Source organism: Tursiops truncatus, chromosome 8, assembly GCF_011762595.2.
Source record: "Tursiops truncatus isolate mTurTru1 chromosome 8, mTurTru1.mat.Y, whole genome shotgun sequence".
Taxonomy (NCBI): Eukaryota; Metazoa; Chordata; class Mammalia; order Artiodactyla; family Delphinidae; genus Tursiops; species Tursiops truncatus.
The window spans coordinates 19,090,125-19,108,439 of record NC_047041.1 but is presented as its reverse complement, the minus strand read 5'-3'; the positions used below and the strand labels follow the sequence as shown (position 1 = coordinate 19,108,439).

The 18,315-nt window shown below is 52.3% G+C and overlaps 1 protein-coding gene across 6 annotated transcripts in view; it reads left to right on the top strand.

Moving 5' to 3' along the window:
• NCAM1 (neural cell adhesion molecule 1) overlaps positions 1 to 16,649 on the top strand; it is a 319,807-nt gene extending 303,158 nt beyond the window's left edge. Inside the window, exons 15-19 of one of the 6 annotated variants that reach the window (XM_033860448.2) lie at positions 190 to 370; positions 10,121 to 10,328; positions 11,606 to 11,722; positions 12,714 to 13,520; positions 14,939 to 16,649. In XM_033860448.2, coding sequence (XP_033716339.1) covers positions 190 to 370; positions 10,121 to 10,328; positions 11,606 to 11,722; positions 12,714 to 13,520; positions 14,939 to 15,059 — 1,434 coding nt within the window. In that variant the 3' untranslated portion in view covers positions 15,060 to 16,649. 6 annotated transcript variants of the gene reach the window in all.
• The last annotated feature ends 1,666 nt before the right edge of the window (positions 16,650 to 18,315 follow it).

The following is an 18,315-nucleotide window of genomic DNA, read 5'->3' as shown; positions in this document are numbered from 1 at the left end:
GCGACGTTGACCTCCTGACCTTCATGATCAATTACCTTTGGGTTTTTCAGGCTGGTTAAGAGTAAAGACCATGTCCTATCTTTGGTTTTTATTTCTGACTCCCTTATGTTCCTCCTGTTAGCTGGTCTTAGCAGCTATTTCACCTAAAGCTTTCTGGTGTCTTGTATCTTCCTTGCCGGTTTCTCCCAGAAGCTCTCCTCCGAATGGAAACCAGAGATCAGGCTCCCATCTGGCAGTGACCACGTCATGCTCAAGTCCCTGGACTGGAATGCCGAGTACGAGGTCTATGTGGTGGCTGAGAACCAGCAGGGAAAGTCCAAAGCAGCTCACTTTGTGTTCAGGACCTCGGCCCAGCCCACAGCCATCCCAGGTATGACGGCTTTGCTTTCTGTGAGTTTCCCGCTTTGGATTAACGCACAAGTGCCGCACCTCCTAATGTGCCTGAACAGCCCCTGACAACTCGCTTGCTTACAGCCATCCTCATGATCGGTTGCCCATGCAAAGCTTAGTTTTGCTTTGTACCTAGCTGTGCAGTAGGTTGAGATGGCCTGGACCCCCAGGAAGGCTTGGCCAAGCCTCCTGAGTGAGGGTCCTGTGTCATTCAGCCTTGGAGGACTGACGATAAGCCAGTCCGTGGGACCCCTCAGATGGGAGAGACCCCAGCTCCAGCCAAGCTTTGGATGCTGGTTGAGGAAGGATCCTTTTTCGAGACCTTATCTGCTATCTACCATTTCATACAAGGACCACGTAACTGTTTTGAAGCACTTTCTCTCTGATGCTTGCTTACCTGCACAGCTGTGGTCCAAATCTCTTCTCTGTGGGAACCCCAAGAGAAGGGACATATGGTGCCCAGTTAGTTAGTTAAAAATCCTCCCTGCCAAGGGCCTTTCAATTGAAACAAAGATTAAACCGAGCCACTTGAAACAGAACAAGTGGAGAAAGTAGACGCTGGAAACCCCCATCCATGAAAGGCAGTCCAGTCTGCTAGAGGCCGGCATGGGAGCAGCTCTCCCAGGAGATGCAGATCTGTCTCTAGGGATCCAGGACCAGCTCAAGTGTGGGAATAAAGTGAGAGTTCTGCTTTCTGGCCCAGCTGCCTCGCTTCTGATGGCCAGTCTCCTCAATGACCTAATTCCTCGGAGCAGAAAGAGATCTTCATCGCCCCTCTCTGCTTTTCCAGAGCAGCCGTATGCCAACCACAGGCAGGAGAGGTGGGCATAGAATATGCAGCTGCAGCCTAGTGGAGGGGTCCCCGTAAACGCTCTGCAGTGTCCAAGTATGGTAGGAAGATGCTCCCACCTCCCGGTGGCCTTCGTCTGGCCTCCATTATGCCTGTCCTGTCTAGAGTGCTTGCCCCCAGCTCTCAGCTCAGTGATCACGATTGCTGTTTCCAGAGGGAGAGAGGCCAGAAAGGACATGGGCTACTGTGACACAGGGCTGTGTGTGTGGAAGTGCGTTGGTCGAGCAGCAGCAAAGTAAGATCAGTGTGTGCTTCCCGATGGTTGGTTGCACATAAGTGTGTGTATCTGATGGATGTGTGTGGGCCCCCAGGGAGTTGGCGGCCATAGATGAGAGGTGTCCATGGTCCTCCCCTCTGCACTGACAGGGAGGCCCCTTAGCATAGGCTAGGGTGGGTGTCTCTCTGCAGGCACTGGTCATGTGGTCAGTGATGAAGCCAAGGTATCTGGTTGTGACTGTAAACGATGTTCTCCTCGCTGCTTCGTAGGCTGTCCAAATAGAGGTGTCCCTTTCTATTCTCTGCCCCTTCTTTCTCTGCATTCTTGGGTCAGTTTTTCCCTGGAATTGACAGTCTGATGGGAGTGTTCAGATCTGCTCGGCTTTTATGGGGCACTTAGGAGATGGGGGAGTGAGAAGGCTTGAGGGATTCCTTTGCAGTGAGACAGATTTCTACGGGCATCTGCTTCCCCGGGTAAGACCTCGTAGGTGGTGATTCCGACACGCTGCGTTCCCAGGCTGGGTACTGCCGGCGGCATCAGCTTCTGAGCTTGGAGAAGTTGGGGCCACTGGGTGTCAGATACAGAAATTCTGGGAAGACCAGTCCCCCGAGTCCTGCCCACTGGGGTTGTCAGAGTCCTTCTGGCTAATCTCCCAGGCTCCCAGTTACAGGGGAGGGCTGGAGGGGCTACTCACCTCCCCAAGAGGGCTTCGGGCTCTACTGCATAGGTTTTAGAAGGAGGATGCTTGGTTGGACGTCTCTGGGACCTGCGAATAAAACCTCTGAATTACGAGATGTACGTTCACGGTGGAATTCTCTGGTCCGTGGGTGGTGGAGGTGAGAGGTGCAGAACTAGATTCTCTTTAAGAGCACTGTGGGTGGGGGGATGGTACAACAGGAAGAAGAGTCCGATTTATTGCCGAAAAGGTGGCCCCCATCCTTGCATACAGTTTGCTGCACATACTGCAGTGATCAGATGCCTCTCTACCCCAACGTGTAAAAAGCTCTAGAGGCTATAGAAGGCTGTGGGGAGACTCCTGACTGCACCTTAGAGACCTCCCCTGATCAAAGGTAACACTTTCCTAATCAGACTCTTGTATTTGCCTGTGGAGGCTTCTGTTCTCTCACTTTAATTTCATTTGCTCGCTGACCCCTAACCCCTGAATTCACCCCGCTGTGCTGCTTCTGGCCTTGCTGAGCTTAGGAACTGGCCTTATGGTGATAATATGGCACTGAACTCTTCTCTAACCTTTGTCAGTTTAATTTACAAAGTTGAATTAACCTTTGATTCTTGCATTTTCTATATTTGACCTATTTTTTTTTCTTTTTATCTATTTTTTTTCTCTGTTTCTGTCTCTTCCTTCTCTTTCCTCCTTCCCCCTCCCTTTCCTGTGTCTGTCGTCACACATATCACCTTGGACGTCACTGGGACATCCCCACTGCCACATTTGTTTTTAAACAACCACATTCTCTCTGGGGACCCATTGCTTGGCACCTGCAGCGACCTTGGGAGGCTCCACCACGTCCTCTACCTTTGTCTCATTGCTTTTCTCTGCAGTGACTCTTCTCTTGCTCTGTTAGGAACTTGAATGCCAAAAAACTAAATTTGCCTAAGAGCCCGGTTCCTATGAGAATGATCAGTGCCCCCTTTGGAAGGATCTGTCAGGACTGCCATGGCCACACCACCAAGCTGTCTGTGCAAGAGGAAGGTTTGGCAATTGGAAAAAGCTGGACCTCCACACATTACCCTTCACAGATACTTTTGTGCCACTTCATAAGGAGTTTGCCCCCCTTTTCATAGCAGTATAAAAATGTTTGGGAGCTCTTCTCTTTACACCCTCTCTCTCTCTATATATATATATATATTAAAAGAACAACAACAAAAAACCATTACATTAGGTTTACAGAAAAGCTTCTGCACATCTGCTACTGGTTGCATTTCTGGTTCTTACCTGAAAACGTTGTAGCAGAGAAGGATTTCTAAGTACTCTCTAAAGCTTGCATCAGATTGTTAAAATCACCCCGTGTCCCCATTGTAACCCTGTGCTCCTCTGCTGCCCTTCAATAAGTAGTTGGCTTCGCTTGCATTTAAGTGCCCCTGGTAAGCCCGCTGCGATTCACAGGAGCATTTTGCTGGCATGATGGGCAAAGTAAGTCGCCCTGTTGCCCATGCAGCGGAAGAACTCGGATTTGTTGAGTATTTTCTAGGGCTGATCCTGGGAGGCGCTTTGGTCCTGGTAGTATAACCAGCACCTGATGCTGGCTCTGTGAACAGGGCCAACCTAGGACGTGCCCGGCACCTATGGGCTCTGGAAGGTGCGTGTCTCCCAGTCAGGGTGATACCTGCTGCATGGCTACAAGTCAGCCACAGACCTCGTGTCTTGGCGGGTGTGACCCAACTGTGACCCACATTATCGCATAAGCATCAGTCCCCCAGGTTGGAAGCATCCACTGTGAGCCTGGCGCAAGTCGCGCCCCCTGCCCACACATGCTCAGTAGAGCGCGAGGCAGGGCCAGCCCAGAGTGCCCATAAATTGGAACCCAGCCAGCCTGTCATACTGCCCGAGTGCCCCGACCCCCTGTCGGTCAGTGGTTTCAATGACATTTTGAAAATTCTGGTGGAAGCCAGCTGCCCCTCTGCTGTTGGGGGTAGCCCCCGCCATGCCCAGGAGAGGAGGTGAGGTGTGTTTGTTAAAGTTCCCCGTAGAGACTCGAGTGAATCCTGCTCAGTGGCGTCCGTGTCTGAGCTCAGGGGTACCTTCTCCTGAATAAAAACTCCCCCCTCCGTTGTGGTCACATATCATTCCACATATCTCATCTCTGAGCATCTCCACAGAAGTCTGATTTTTGTTCATTTTGGTTTCTTTACTTTTCGGTTCTGTTGTCATTTTTTAATGTTCAACGACTAGCCTTTCTCTTTGGGAATCCAAATGATCCTGTGGTCTGCAGGGCAGAGCTGCCCGTGGCAGTGGGCACAGGCCCGTGTCCCCAGCGCTGGTACTTTAGAGGGTCAGGTACACACACCGGCGGCCACAGGCCACCCAACGGCTCAGCCAGGCAGCGCCTCTCGCCCTGGCCCCGTTGGCCTCCAGCCCCGCCGTGAACCTCTCCCCCGGGCTCCCCGATCTCCCGTCCCACCATGGCAGCGGGAGCAGACACGGTTCTTAGGCACAAGGCAGAGTATCAAGGAGAGGCCCATGGTGCCTCCGGGCCCGGCGTAGAATCCCAGGGCCATTAGGAAGGCAAAGGAGGGAGACATGGTCCTCACGCAGGTCACCCATCACTGTCCCCTGACTCCCGGCAGGCTCTTGGTATCATCTTCGGCAGAAGTTGCATATTCACCCAGGAGGGCCCATCTCAGAGGTCTGCCCCACCCTGGTCCCAGTCCCATAGGCAAGGGCCTATGTCTGTGTTTCTGAAGATCTGGCCCAAAGTGTGGGGAGGCCTGACATCCATGACCCTGTCCCCTCAGCTCATTCTGGGCCAGGCAGGCCTCAGCTGAAGCAACGTTGGGGTCATTGCATTGGCCCCATTCGGATAGGCCCGTGGTTTGTAAGGGACGCCCTTTCGGGAGACAGCATTCAGGCACGCCCGCCCCCACCGGACACTGAGCCACCCTCATGGTGGCTGCAGCCCTCAGCCCCGCCGGGAGCCCCTGAGACAGGCCCTGAAGGAGGGAACGCTCGCTGCCCCGCTCAGCCGCCCTGCCCCCGCGCCCTGTCTCAGTGCTGCCCGATCTCGACACGCCACAGGGCTTCTCTGCTCGTGTTTTGCAATATTTATACGGCAGGTTTGGATCACGTTTTTCTACTAATAAGAATGCTAACATTGTTGTGTAGATAATCAGCGAGGCCTTGATGAAGTTTACACCTTTGCATTATTAAAGGAAATAACAGTTCATGTGAACTCACCAGCGTGTTTGGATTTTATTTGATAGTTGTGTATCCTACAAAGTGCCAAAATCCCTTTGCCTCCACCTCACAGGTACCTGGATTACTTTGATTGCCCCAGAGAGCCCTTTAAATTGGACCCCAAACTCGTAGCTTGCTGAGTGGAGTTCTAGTCAAAGGAATCACTTTCCCTTCCTCATGAGGAGTGATGCAGTTTTCTCAGCTCTCCTAAGAGCTGCTGTGGGTCACCGCCTCCTTGGACTTCCCCCAGCAGACAGGGCGAGGGGAAAGTGCCTTTGCAGAGCCAGAAGGTGGTCACCTTGGGATCAGGGGCACACTCTGGGCCACCGGAACCACAACTCTGTTGCAAGTTCTCGCGATTGCACGGCTCCCTTAACGACTTCATATCCGAGGCTTCACAGAGTGACGTGGTGACAGAGAGAATCTAAGAGAAAGGTCTCATTGGCAAGCCCTATTCTCTCTATAATCACACTTAGTTGGATGCCTCCTGAAAGCCCCAAGACCAGCCATCTATTCAGCAGATTCCAGGAAGGAACAAGCAGACGAGTGAACCAGAACCTCAGCTTAATTGGTCTGAGAGGCGGAGGCGGGAGGGGGCACTTCTGCACTGATGTCCCGTGACACAGTGACTTGGGCCCCCTCAACTGCAAGGTGGGAGATGTCTTCCCATTTTGAGGCATTTATGAGCATAGGCACTTGTAGGTCTCAGTCTTGGGCAAGCCAGGTGTTCAGTGCCGACACCTCCCAGACCAGGAACCACAGAGGATGTGCAGCCCCAGCTCCATAGCCCTACCGTTCAGCGCAGCTCTAAGCCCAGAGGTTGTGGAGGAACTGCTCCCAAGAAGCACTCTATGTATGCAGGTGTGCAGATGGGGTAGCCAGGAGAGGTCAGGGGAAGGTCATGCAAAGATAGACCCCAAAGTTGTTTTCTTTTCCTTTTGTCAAATGTTAAGCAGGATGCAGGAGATAACCTTTGTCCTTCTAGTTTCCTGGACTAAGCAATTCTGTTGTAGCGACCAAGAGGTAATGAATGTTGGCTTGACTTGGGTACCCTTTCATTTGCATTCTGTGTTTCCTTTATTTACAGTTTTTTGTAAAGGCTCCACACATCCTTCCTCCAGCTTGAGGGGTACCTCACTTCCTCTGGAAGTCTAGACTCTTAATGGTGAACTGGGTGGTCCCTTGGGGATAAGTCTTTTTTCTCTCCATCCATCAAGTACATCAGTTAGGTCAGGGCCACCAGGTAAGACTGCACAGCTCATCCTTGGGTGGGGAGTCATAGGAACAGCTGTTATTCATTGTAATGCAGGCAGAAAACTTAGAAACAGTGGTCCTCAAAGTCTGGGGTGCATGAGAATCGCTGGGGAGCTCCATCAAATCCTGAGCCTCAGCCCCAGAGATTCTGACTTGGTAGAATGGGGGAACCCCAGAATCTTAACAAAGCACCCCAGGAATTCTGCTGCAGGTGGAGAAACATTATGCTGAAAGGTATTTATTTTTCAACTAAAGATACAATCATAAGAATCAATGAATAAAGATGGGACCTACCAATTGTCTTGCAGGAAAAAGTCCTGCTCGGTACACACTGTGGAGGACATGGACATTAGGGAATCTGTACCCTGTGCTGGGGACTGCAGGACATCTAACATGCAATGACAGGCCCTTAGAGTTGAAGAGGACCTGAAGACATCCTCTATCGTAGGCTCTGCCCAGTGCAGGAACCTCAGCCAGAGCATTATGGTATCCCGGCCAAGGGATTTTCCAGCCTCTTCTTGAATGCCGCTGGCAACAGGGAGCTCTTCCAAGGCAGCTCACGCCACACTTAAATAGCTCTTGTGTGTTAGTTCTGTCTCATGTGAGCTCAAGTTTGCCTCCTACCCCCATAGTTGCCATCCACTAGGGACACTGAATAAGACTGCTTCCTTCTCATGTCACACCTTTAAATATTTGGAGACAGTGTTCTCATCTCCAAGGCTAAACACTGTTCCTTTGTTCAACAAATATTCTTTGAACATTTCTTATAAGTTGGGTTGTCCTAGATGCTGGGGAGACAAGAGACAGGGTACCTGCCAGGATATTCTAGAGGGCGGGGCAGCCAGATAAAAGCATGTCAATGAACAGAAAATGACAGATAGTGGTAAGAGGAGCATAAAACAGGGTAATGTGGTAGGTACTGGGTAGAGGTGCCTGAGTAGATAAGAGATCAGGGCAGGGGAGGGGGGAACCTCTGCAAGAAGGTGACATTTGAGCTGAACCTGCAAGAAAACAAAGAGCCACCACAGGGTGCCGGGGCTGGAGGGTTCCAGGCACTATGACAGGAACGGGCTGGGCGTGGTGAGCAGATAGAATGGAGCTGCTCCCGGCTAGAGCACAGGGATTGGAGGCAGGGCTCAGTGCCCTGAGTTGTGATGGTCAGAGGAGTGGGAGAGTCCACAGCACGTGTAACACCTTTTAGACCAAGGGAAAGAATTTGAATTTTATATCAAATGTGAGAGAAGACCATTGCCCTACCTTCTGTTTTATATCAGTCTCGTTGCCCTCCTGGCCCTTGGAGGTGTTGGCCTTGGCCTTCAGAGCAGTGCAGCCCTCTGATGGATCTGCTGAGCCCAGAGCACAGGTGGATAACGGCTGCTTCTCCCACACCGAGCAGCTTTGCAGTGGTTTGTTTTTCTTCCTTAGAGACCTGACTAGTTCCCTAAAACCGTATTTATGTATAAACCTCAGAACATGGTGTTAGTGCCTTTGAGTCCAAAAATACAGACATTCTTTCCCCACGAAAATACCTTAGGCTCCTTCTGCAGGAAGTAGACACTATTGGGTATGGGTGTCAGGTGGCCTCCAGCCCTGAGTCGTGGGATGGGGAGGAAGCCCAAGGCCGTATTTCTTCCCTGTTCAGGGAAGCAGCTTTGGTATTCTGACCAAGAAGGCCTGCGTGGCTTTCTTTGCTTTTGTGTGTGGATGTGTGAGCGCCACGGGGGAGCAGAGTGGACGGTGTGCTACTGGGGAGAAGACCGGCTCTAGCTGACCGCAGGGACCCATGGCCAGTTTCCTGCTGCCAAAGCCCAGAGACAGAGTGGTCAGAGCTGGGTCCTCTGAGCATGGAGCCCGTTGCCAGACTCGGGCCTTCCTGGGGAACAGGCTGTGTCTTCAGTGTGGGTTGAAAGGGACCAGTGGGGGAGCCTGAGGAGGGGCTGGGAAGCAAGAGCAAGGTCCCAAGGAGGCAAAAATATTCAAGATCCTAGGAGGTTCCTCCAGCGCAGGCCCAGCTGAGCCCTGGGTGCCAGGAATTAGGTTGTGAGTGGTCGTCTCTTATGTGCTGGCCAGTGCCTATACACTGAATTGAAGTTAGAAATAAGGGCCATCAGAATAGGACAGCAGTTGAAGGAGCCCCGCCATGCCTGAGCAGGGCCCCTGGGACACACAGAGGGCCTCCCAGGAGCACAAACCACATGGAGACAGAGTGTGTGGCCCATCTCTGTCACCTTGGGTTACCTGTTCTTTCCATTATTTGGCACGTGATGTGGCCAGAGGCCCCTGGGCCTGGCCCAGATTCAGCAAAGGCCCTGTGAGACCCAGGTTGTGTTGGCCACAGTTCCTGCCTCCAGTCAACACGCCTGGGTGACCCAAGTGGGTCCAGAGGACACAGGAAGCTTCAGACAAGGTCTGGTGGTACGATGGGGCTGCCCCTCTGGATCCCTGTCCCCCCAGAAGAAAAATGAAGCAGGGTACCCACTTTTCAGCCTGGGGTCATGTTTTCCACACTGGCTTCCACAGAGCTCTGCATGGGTCCTTGCTTCCCCCAGCACAGCCTTCCGCCTCCCAGATGCTGATGGGAATCACCAAGCGGGCAGGGGTCCACCGCAGGCACCTAGCACCAATCACGAGGGGGCCCTATGGAGCCGAGCCTGGGGTCCTTCTGTGATACCATCAATAGCCCAGGGCCCCCAGGGGATTCTAGATGGACACCAGGGAGTAAGACACAGAGGTTGAGTCATTCCAGTGAGTCCAGCTGGAGCGGGGATGCCGGGCGCTGCTCAAAGGTGAGAATGTGTGTCCGTCTGTGGTAGGCACGCGTCCTGTGTGAGTGAGCCTGTCGTGCGTGGGTCATCTCTGGGTGAGTCGGCTGGGTTTCTTGAAATCTGATCCAAGCGTGCCTGGCTCCCAGATGGTGAGTATTCCCAGCCCTTCCGCCTCGCCCTCTGGGCCGAGCGAGGCCCCCATATCTCCAGAGTAAGTGGCTTCATTCATCTCCCTGGTGCAATGAAGAAGGAGATGGTCCAAAGTCGGGATCCTCTGGAGCGGCTCCTAAAGAGGGGGAAGGAAGCGCGCAGGTGCACGGGGCGTCTTGATGTGTCTGACGTCCCCACAAGCCCAAAGGAAGCCCTGGGAACCCTCTGTCGCCCCATCTGGGACCCTGTCCCTGGCAGCTCCCAGGGCTCATGGGGAGACCAACTGAGTGTGGGTTGAGAGCAGGGATGGAGACACATTGCCCAGTCTCCTCCTGACGTGTGGGTGCCTTGTGCCCTTGTCCCCTGGTCTATGAGAGGAGGCTGCCATCCCTCCCTCTTGAAGAAAGAGACGCTGTTGTCTCAACACCTGGGGGTAGAGAGGCCCCAGGGAAAGTGTCACTCTGAACACAGATGCCACAGCCGTCCTGTGGGCTCTACCCCACCCCCAGGGCTGTTGCTCAGCAGGTCCAGGTCTGCATCTCAGTGTACTAACCAGCACCATCCCTCTCTCCCTCCCCCACAAGCCAACGGCAGCCCCACCTCAGGCCTGAGCACGGGCGCCATCGTGGGCATCCTCGTCGTCACCTTCGTCCTGCTGCTGGTGGCCGTGGATGTCACCTGCTACTTCCTGAACAAGTGTGGCCTGCTCATGTGCATCGCCGTCAACCTGTGCGGAAAAGCCGGGCCTGGAGCCAAGGGCAAGGACATGGAGGAGGGCAAAGCCGCCTTCTCGTGAGTGCAGACCCGCCCGCTGCTGCGGAGCGCTACACTCTGCCCCGGCCTGGGGCCCAGCGAGGGAGCCACCTTAGCTTCCCCATTGGAAACCCCGAGGGGAGCAGAGCATTAGCGAACTGTCTCTCAAAGCATGGTCTTCAGGGGTACCCGTTTAAAAAGCAGACAGCTGGACCCAACCCCACATCTAGAATCGCATAGACGTTTGAAATCCCTCCATAGGTCAAAATGAGGGGAATTGTCAGAGCTAAGCCTGGAGGGGAGCTACCATGGAGGGGTCAGCATTTGAGAGACACACTTGCCTTGCTGCCGTTCATGCATCCATCATTCAACAAATATTTATGGTGCAGCCGCTACAGGCACGGCACCATCCCCAGGCATGAGGGGGCAGCAGTGAACAAAGCAGATGAAAGTACCTGTCCTCCTGGAGGACGATCCAGCATCCTCCTGCAGGATGTGCTCCAGCATCTCTGGAGAAACAGATCCTGAGCCAAATAGCAGGAACCTTCACAGACTGTCACTGGGTGGGGCTGAGGTGGAGCGAGGCGAGAAGGGACGGAGCAAGGAAATCAGTTGGTAGCGCCACCCCATGCCAGGCACTGTATATACACACACATACGTCATGTACTTATACATGTATGTACATGCACACACACATGTACACATGTTTTACTCACATATACGTATAGCTATACTTATACATGTATGTACTTACATATACTTATACACATACATATACATACATCATATACTTACACGTATACATACTTACATATATGTATAGCTATACTTATACATGTATGTACATACATATACACATGCATATACATACATCGTATACTTACACGTATACATACTTACATATACGTACACATATACTTATATATACATCATACACTTATCCGTGTTCGTACTTACGTATACATATACACATATGCGTACATACTTACGTGTATACAAATATAGATGACTTGAGCACTGGACTGTGCCAGGCACTGTGCTAAGATTATCTCAGTTAATGTTCGTAACGTCTAGGCAAGGTAGAGACTGTTATCTGCCCCATTCTCCAGGTGAGGAAACGGAGGTATGAGTGAGCAGGTCACACGGCCAGCAAGAGCGGAGGCTGAGATGCCGCACTTGACTCTGGTTCTGGATCCCACCACCCCCCCACCCCAGCCTCGAGCGAGGCACAGGTGCCTGAGCCGTAGCTGGCTTCCCTGGGAGCCCCCTGCATCCCCCAGCTCCCTGGGATGGAACCAGCAGAGCTGTCTCCACAGGAAAGATGAGACCAAGGAACCCATCGTGGAGGTGCGAACTGAGGAGGAACGGACCCCAAACCACGACGGAGGGAAACACACAGAGCCCAACGAGACCACGCCGCTAACGGAGCCCGAGTACGTGGGCGGGGCGGGCTGCCACCTCCTCGGCACAGCCTCACAGCCACCACATCTCCCTGCGCACAGCTCCATGCTTCCCACCCACGGCTCCCCAGCCGAGCATGGCAGGCTAGAATTCTGGAGTGCTGGGCCAGGAATGCCTGACCCCACTCTCTCCCTAGAGAGGAGGCATTCCTGATTCTACCTGTGTGGCTGTGGGTGCCTTAAAGGCTCCGTGCATACATGGGATCCCTAGACGCTGTGCCCAGCTCACACACACATTCTGGAAATGGCTTAAGGAGACAAAACTTCATTGAGAGAGGCTGAGCTTAGCAGATTCTGTTTAGGATTTCCAAGAACTCTAGGGTTTTCTGCCTTCTTCCTAAAAGGGCGAGGGAAGCTGGGGCCCTGGTAAAAACTCCCTGGTTCTCCTGGTCTCGGAAGACTTGGGGACCCCCAGTCAGAGCCACATCCAGCTGTGATGGTAATGACCACGGGGGTATCGTGGGTCCTGTGGGTTTGAAGGAAATGGAGTTTAATGGAAGCACAAAATCTCTGGCTGGACCACCCACAGCCCTGAGGGACCACGGGGAGCCCTCTTCGTCTCAGGGGCAGGTGGGCCCAGTTCCCCAGGGACCTAGGTATGACGCCTGCGGTGGTGGACGCTGAGCTCCAGCTGGCCTCTCCCTGAGTCGAGATGCAGGCAGGGGTCCGAAAGGGCCGCCAGGGCTGCAGGGAAGGGAGCCCGTGCAGATCGGGAGGGGAGTCAGCAGGGAGGAAGGTGACAGGCCCTGTTAGACTGCCGAGTTCTCTGTTGTCTCCTGTGTCCTCTTCTGCCCGCCTGGGCGTGTGCTTCCTCTGACGTCCTCCTCTCTCTGTGGGCCTGTGTCCATGCCTGTGCGTCCCCGCATGCCAGCCCCCGGCCCCCGCCTTGGCCTCCGCCCTTCCCGGCTTCTCTGTCCGTCTCAGCTTCATCGTCTATCTCTTCTACTTCCTGTCCTCCCCACAGGCTGCCTGCTGACACCACAGCCACTGTTGAGGACATGCTGCCTTCTGTCACCACCGTCACCGCTAACTCTGACACTATCACCGAAACCTTTGCCACTGCTCAGAACAGCCCCACCAGTGAGACCACCACCCTCACCTCCAGTATCGCCCCCGTGGCCACGGCCACCCCTGATTCAAACTCTGTGCCCGCCGGCCAGGCCACCCCTTCCAAGGGGCGCGGCGTCGCCGCCACCTCCCCGCCCCCAGCCTCAGCCCCCAAGGTCGCCCCCCTCGTTGACCTGAGCGACCCCCCGACCTCAGCCCCCGCCGCCAGCAACCTGTCCTCTAGCGTCCTGGCAAACCAGGGGGGCGTGCTCAGCCCCAGCGCCCCTGCCAGTGCGGGCGAGGCCCCCAAGGCCCCTCCGGCCAGCAAGCCGGTCCCCTCCCCGGCCGGGGCAGCCGGTCCCCTAGCAGTGGCACCGACGACCCCCACCCCAGAAGTCCCCCAGGCCAAGCAGGAGGCTCCCGGCACCAAAGGTCCGGACCCTGAGCCCACCCAGCCCGGCGCCGCGAAGAGCCCGGCCGAGGCAGCCAGGGCCCTCGCCAGCCCGAAGAGCGAGGCGGCCTCCATCAGCACCACAAACCCTGCCCAGGGCGAGGACTTTAAAATGGACGAAGGGAACTTCAAGACCCCAGATATTGACCTTGCAAAGGATGTTTTTGCAGCCCTGGGCTCTCCTGCTCCCGCCGCTGGGGCCAGTGGACAAGCCCCTGAGCTTGCTCCTTCCACTGCCGACGGCTCTGTTCCTCCTGCACCAGCCAAGACCGAGTACGGCCTCTCTCTGTCCATTGTCGTCGGGTGGTGTCCCGTGGTGGTGGTGTGCATTTGTGCTGTGTCCTCCCTGTTAGATGTGTCTTCAGCCTACTCCAGAGCTTCTCGGAGGCGACTGTCAGCCAGGGGCTGGGCCGAGGCAGAGAGTGGGGACAGGCAGCAGGCCCGGCAGGCAGCCGCCTGCTGACTAATTAGGTCACGTTAATTAGGTTTTATCCTTATCGTCCTAGCAGTGGCGTCTGTTGCCCCTGGAGGAGCCTTTGCATTCGGGCCACTGATGAGCGTAGCTTGGGAAGTGAGCTAAGGAGGTCAAGGTGCCCTGATCGGCGACACTGGGACCCACAGACAGTGTGTCATCCAGGGCAAGACCGAGTCCCCACCAGAATGGCACGGGTATTCGGGGAAGTAAAGAGGCAGACCCTGAGGCTCGTGTGGGGAGAGGATCTGTGTGGTCTAGAAGGCCCTGTCACACTCCAACCGACACACCTACCCACCCACCCTTGCTTCTCCTGCCCTTGAGGGACTGGGAAGACGCAGAGCTCCCAAGCACTGAATGACTGCTGGGTCTTCCAAGTTCGAGGCCAGGTCCTTCAGCTTACAGGTTTCTTCAGTGTGAGGCCAAAATGCAGGGGCACCAGCTGGGGCTGGGGTCTGAGTCTGCTCTGGTGTGTCCTTAAGCCAGATTCTCACTCTTGGGACTGAGTCAGACAGAGGTTTTTATAGAGGCTCCTGTGGCTGCCCCCAGATAAGCGGAGGTGCTGCCCCCAAGAGCAGCAAGGGGACCCTCCCCAGGAGCCCCGAATCTGTCAGAAAATAAAAGGACAGCCCCGCCCACCCAGCTCCCCTGCAGCCCGGCAGCCCACTCTGGCCTCTCACCAGACTCCCATGGAAAGCTGCCTCAGTAACAAAGAGCATTTTCTTACCCTGCCCTGGCAAGCCATAGAGGCCTCACCAGGAAAGGCAGAGCACAGAGGGGTGGGGGTGAGGACAGGCAAGCGCAGGTGGTTTGCAGAGGGCCCCCTGGGATCAGTACCAGGGAGCCCAACATACATGATTTATACCAAGCATGAGGAAAAGCCTGCACCTGCTGCACTTGCACCAGCCCAGGTAAAGCTGGAGCCCCTGGCCTCAGATTAGGGCCGGAAGGGCTCCTTCCGCTGATTCAGTGGCTCTCTACTTTGGCTGCAAGTTAGAACCACTTGGGTGCTTTTAAAAGTCACCACATTCATAGCACTTAAATCAGGATTTCTGGGGACACGGCCCAGGCATCAGTGATTTTTAGAGACTCCAGGTGATCCTGACGTGCAGCTGAGTTTGGAGACCAGTGCTCTAACTGGAGCCCCCTTTGAGGAACTGGCCAGAGGGTGCGTTACTGCAGACCGTGGTCTCAGTGCTGTTTTCCTGATTCTCTGCAGGAAGGGTCCTGTAGAAGCAAAGCCGGAGTGCCAGGAGACAGAAACGAAGCCAGCGCCAGCCGAAGTCAAGACGGTCCCCAACGATGCCACACAAACAAAGGAGAACGAGAGCAAAGCATGATGGGTGACGAGACACCAGCAAAGATCAAAATTAAAAGTGACACAACAGCTTCACCAGAGCATCTCCAATATCTCATACACACACACACACACACACACACACACACACACACACACATCTCATTCCTCTAGTGTCTTTTGCCTTTAAAAAAAAAACTAAGCAGATCAACGTGGGATCTCCTTTTTGTAGCTTTATAGAAAGGGTTCCTTTGCTGCGCACTCACTTGTAAGAAAATGAGACAAAAAGGTGAAACCCACAGCCAAACTAGGACTCTCCGTTCCCTGAAACCATTTAAAAATCAAACAAAAGGACCCCAAATTAAGAATCTAGGAAGCTCAGAAAAATAAAATCTCTAGGTTCAGGAAGACCGCACTTGGTGTTGCCCAACTGGCACAGACCAGGTTCAGAGAAATACTTCCAGACACTAAGACTAACCGAATGAACAAAGTCCAAGTTTATTTTTATACTTTCAGTCGAGTTTGAACTCTGTAAAACCTCATAAATAAGTTATAATTTCTGTTCACTTTGTATTTGTCCAGTATGCAAAGTGTGTCACCCTTTCTAGCTGAATTCAATTCCCACATAGACTCTTGTTTTGTAGGAAGAATGCCAAATTGCAGCTTCTGGGGGTAGATCTCAATTTGCAGTATTCGGATTTCTTTTCCTTTCCTTTTCTTTTTCCTTCTTTTTTTTTTACCTTTCTGCCAACTTTGCTTTCCAGTGTTTACAAGTTGACAAATGTTTGACTTCAGTTGTGTTTCAATGTCTGTGTAAAAGAGCTGCCTTTTTTTTAAGTTACAAGTACTGCCCAGGGGTGTAGGATCGTCACAGGACAGCTTCACGAAATCTGATTGTTTACAGTGGCTCTTCCCCCCTTTCTGATTTGAAATTTTTGCCTGTGTGCGACTCAGGTGAAAATTCATCTCGTTCTGGAATGGTTTTGCTTTCGGGTTTTCAGTTCTTTTTTGTTTCCTAGGGGGTTAGACCACTTCTGATTAGCTACCACCTGCCTGTTATCTGTGAAAAGGATCTGCTCCCCAGGCATCCCTGTCCTTCCTTTTGAAGGACTCTTAGGCTTTGTTGAATGAAGCAGAGAAGATTGTATAGTTGGGGCTGGTCTTGGTGAACACACATTTTTACCCCAAACATCCCCTTTTTTGTAGAAAGCCAAATAAAATATATACGTACAATTTCCTTTTGAGCCCAGAATCTAGATTTGAGCGGAAGAGCATGTGTGCTTCAGGGAATTAGTGTCTTTTTTTGGAAGTCTGTTGAAGTAAAATAACATCGGCCTTCTGTTCACTTAGGCAGCGTTTGTAGAAACAAAAGAGAGAAAAAAAAAACCCAACCTGCTGTCTGGAGTCATAACACAACTTTCCTGGATTGGAAACCAAGTGGGGGAAAGAAAAATACAGAAACTTTAAGGGGGATGGGAGGGGGGAGAAGGGAAAAGCCAGCCCTTTGTATAGAAATTTTGCTTTTTTTTTCCTCATTCTACTTTAGAACTGCAAGCTTGTGCACTGTGGATGCGTGAATATTTTAGTGTGAAACGTGTTTTTGTCATAGTATTGAAATAAAACTTCAACATAGTTTGGTTGTGGAAGGTATAGCAGATAGTTCAGAAAAAAAATATTCAGGAAACAAAAATAAATCTTAAAAGGAATTGAAGCCTTTAAACAAAGAAAATGAAGTCAAAGCGATTGTGATAATGAAGAAGATGCTAAGTCAGCAGAAATCAGCACCCTGCAGGGACCTTTCGCAAGGTACAAAACAGCAAGAGGTTAGGGTAGCAAGACTTCCCCTGAGTCTGTTCTGTGGGCCACACTCCCCAGTGTTCTGACACTTCTGCAGACTAATCAGTGGCGCTATGCTAGATAATCATATCAAACTGTGAAAAATAATGGTCTTGTCATTTGCTCAGTGTGGGGTTATTTTGCATTTTCTCAGCTCCTGAGGATGGAAATGGAGGATCCCAGTCTACACAGCTCTGGCCCTTTGACATTAGGGCTTGCACAAATCTATGGTTCGAATGCACAGGCCCTCAGGAACAAGTCAGGTGAAGACAGTTGTTAGAGCACACAGAGCACACAGCAGATGGGAGCTCCTGGGCGTCTGAGACAGACGGGGAGGACCCAGCGGGGAGTGGTAGGCTCTTCCGGTTCCCCAGGTTGTCAGTGGAATCAGTTCCTCATCTTGTGATGTTAATGGCTTTGACTACCTAGGCCAAGCCCACACTATACCTCGTCAAGACTGTGCATCTCACTCCAAGGGGTTGTGGTCAAATAAACTGATTTTGGGTTCCGGTGGTTAGGAAGAGAAGGAGGTACGGTCAACCCTCAGATAACCTGGCCCAGGGCAGCTGACTCCCCTGCCCCCTCCCTAAACCCTGGCTCTGCCATTGGCTGGAACCCAAAACTCTGCCAACCTTTCGTTTTGCCTCTCTCCCATCATACAGAGATTTGTCTCTGCAGGCGTGAGCTTTCTTTTCTTTAAAAAAAAAAAAAGAAACAGAGCAATGCTTTCTTTAAAATCAAAGAGGGAGTCACTTAATTTTCAAGACGTTCTATCTTTTACGTTAAAGGATAAAAGCTTATAGTTTTCCTTTTTTTAATTTTTTGAAGGAGAGATCACTCTACCGGTTTCCAGCGGCTATGTGTCTATATGTGTATGTACCATACATATGTATTCACATAAATACCGGCGTGGCCAGATTCTGCTGGAGGGGCACTCAGGTGCCGTGCACGGGGCCTCGGAACCCTGAAGGGCCGTAGTATATATAGTGCAGCTTTGAAGCGGAACGCTATTTTCACACTTTTCTATGGAGCCTTCCGTCCCAGGTTTTCACTGTAGGCTGTCTGTCTGGATGGTGGTTCTCAGATCTCCATTAACATCTCTACCCAGCATTCCCGACTTCGGGGGCCTTCTCTCATGTTACAAACTTTTTACCAAGTGAAACATCGATACCACCTTTGTTTCCATTCTCACTGGTGTAAATACTGAGTACTAACTGAGAATTTTGACTTTGCATTCTGTCAGAATACTTGTGTTCAATAAAAATTGAAAGAAAAAAAAAGCTCTTGTGGTCCAACTGGGATTTATTTCAGATCCGTGGAAGTCTGGCATGTGAATCAAATGTGGAAATGCCTCTGGTATTTTTTTTTTTTACCTCATTTAAACCCAGGGTCTTGAGTTCATGTTGCCTGAATGATAGTTTTTAGTCTTTTCTCTCAGGTTGTTAGAGGAGTCCTCGTCGAGA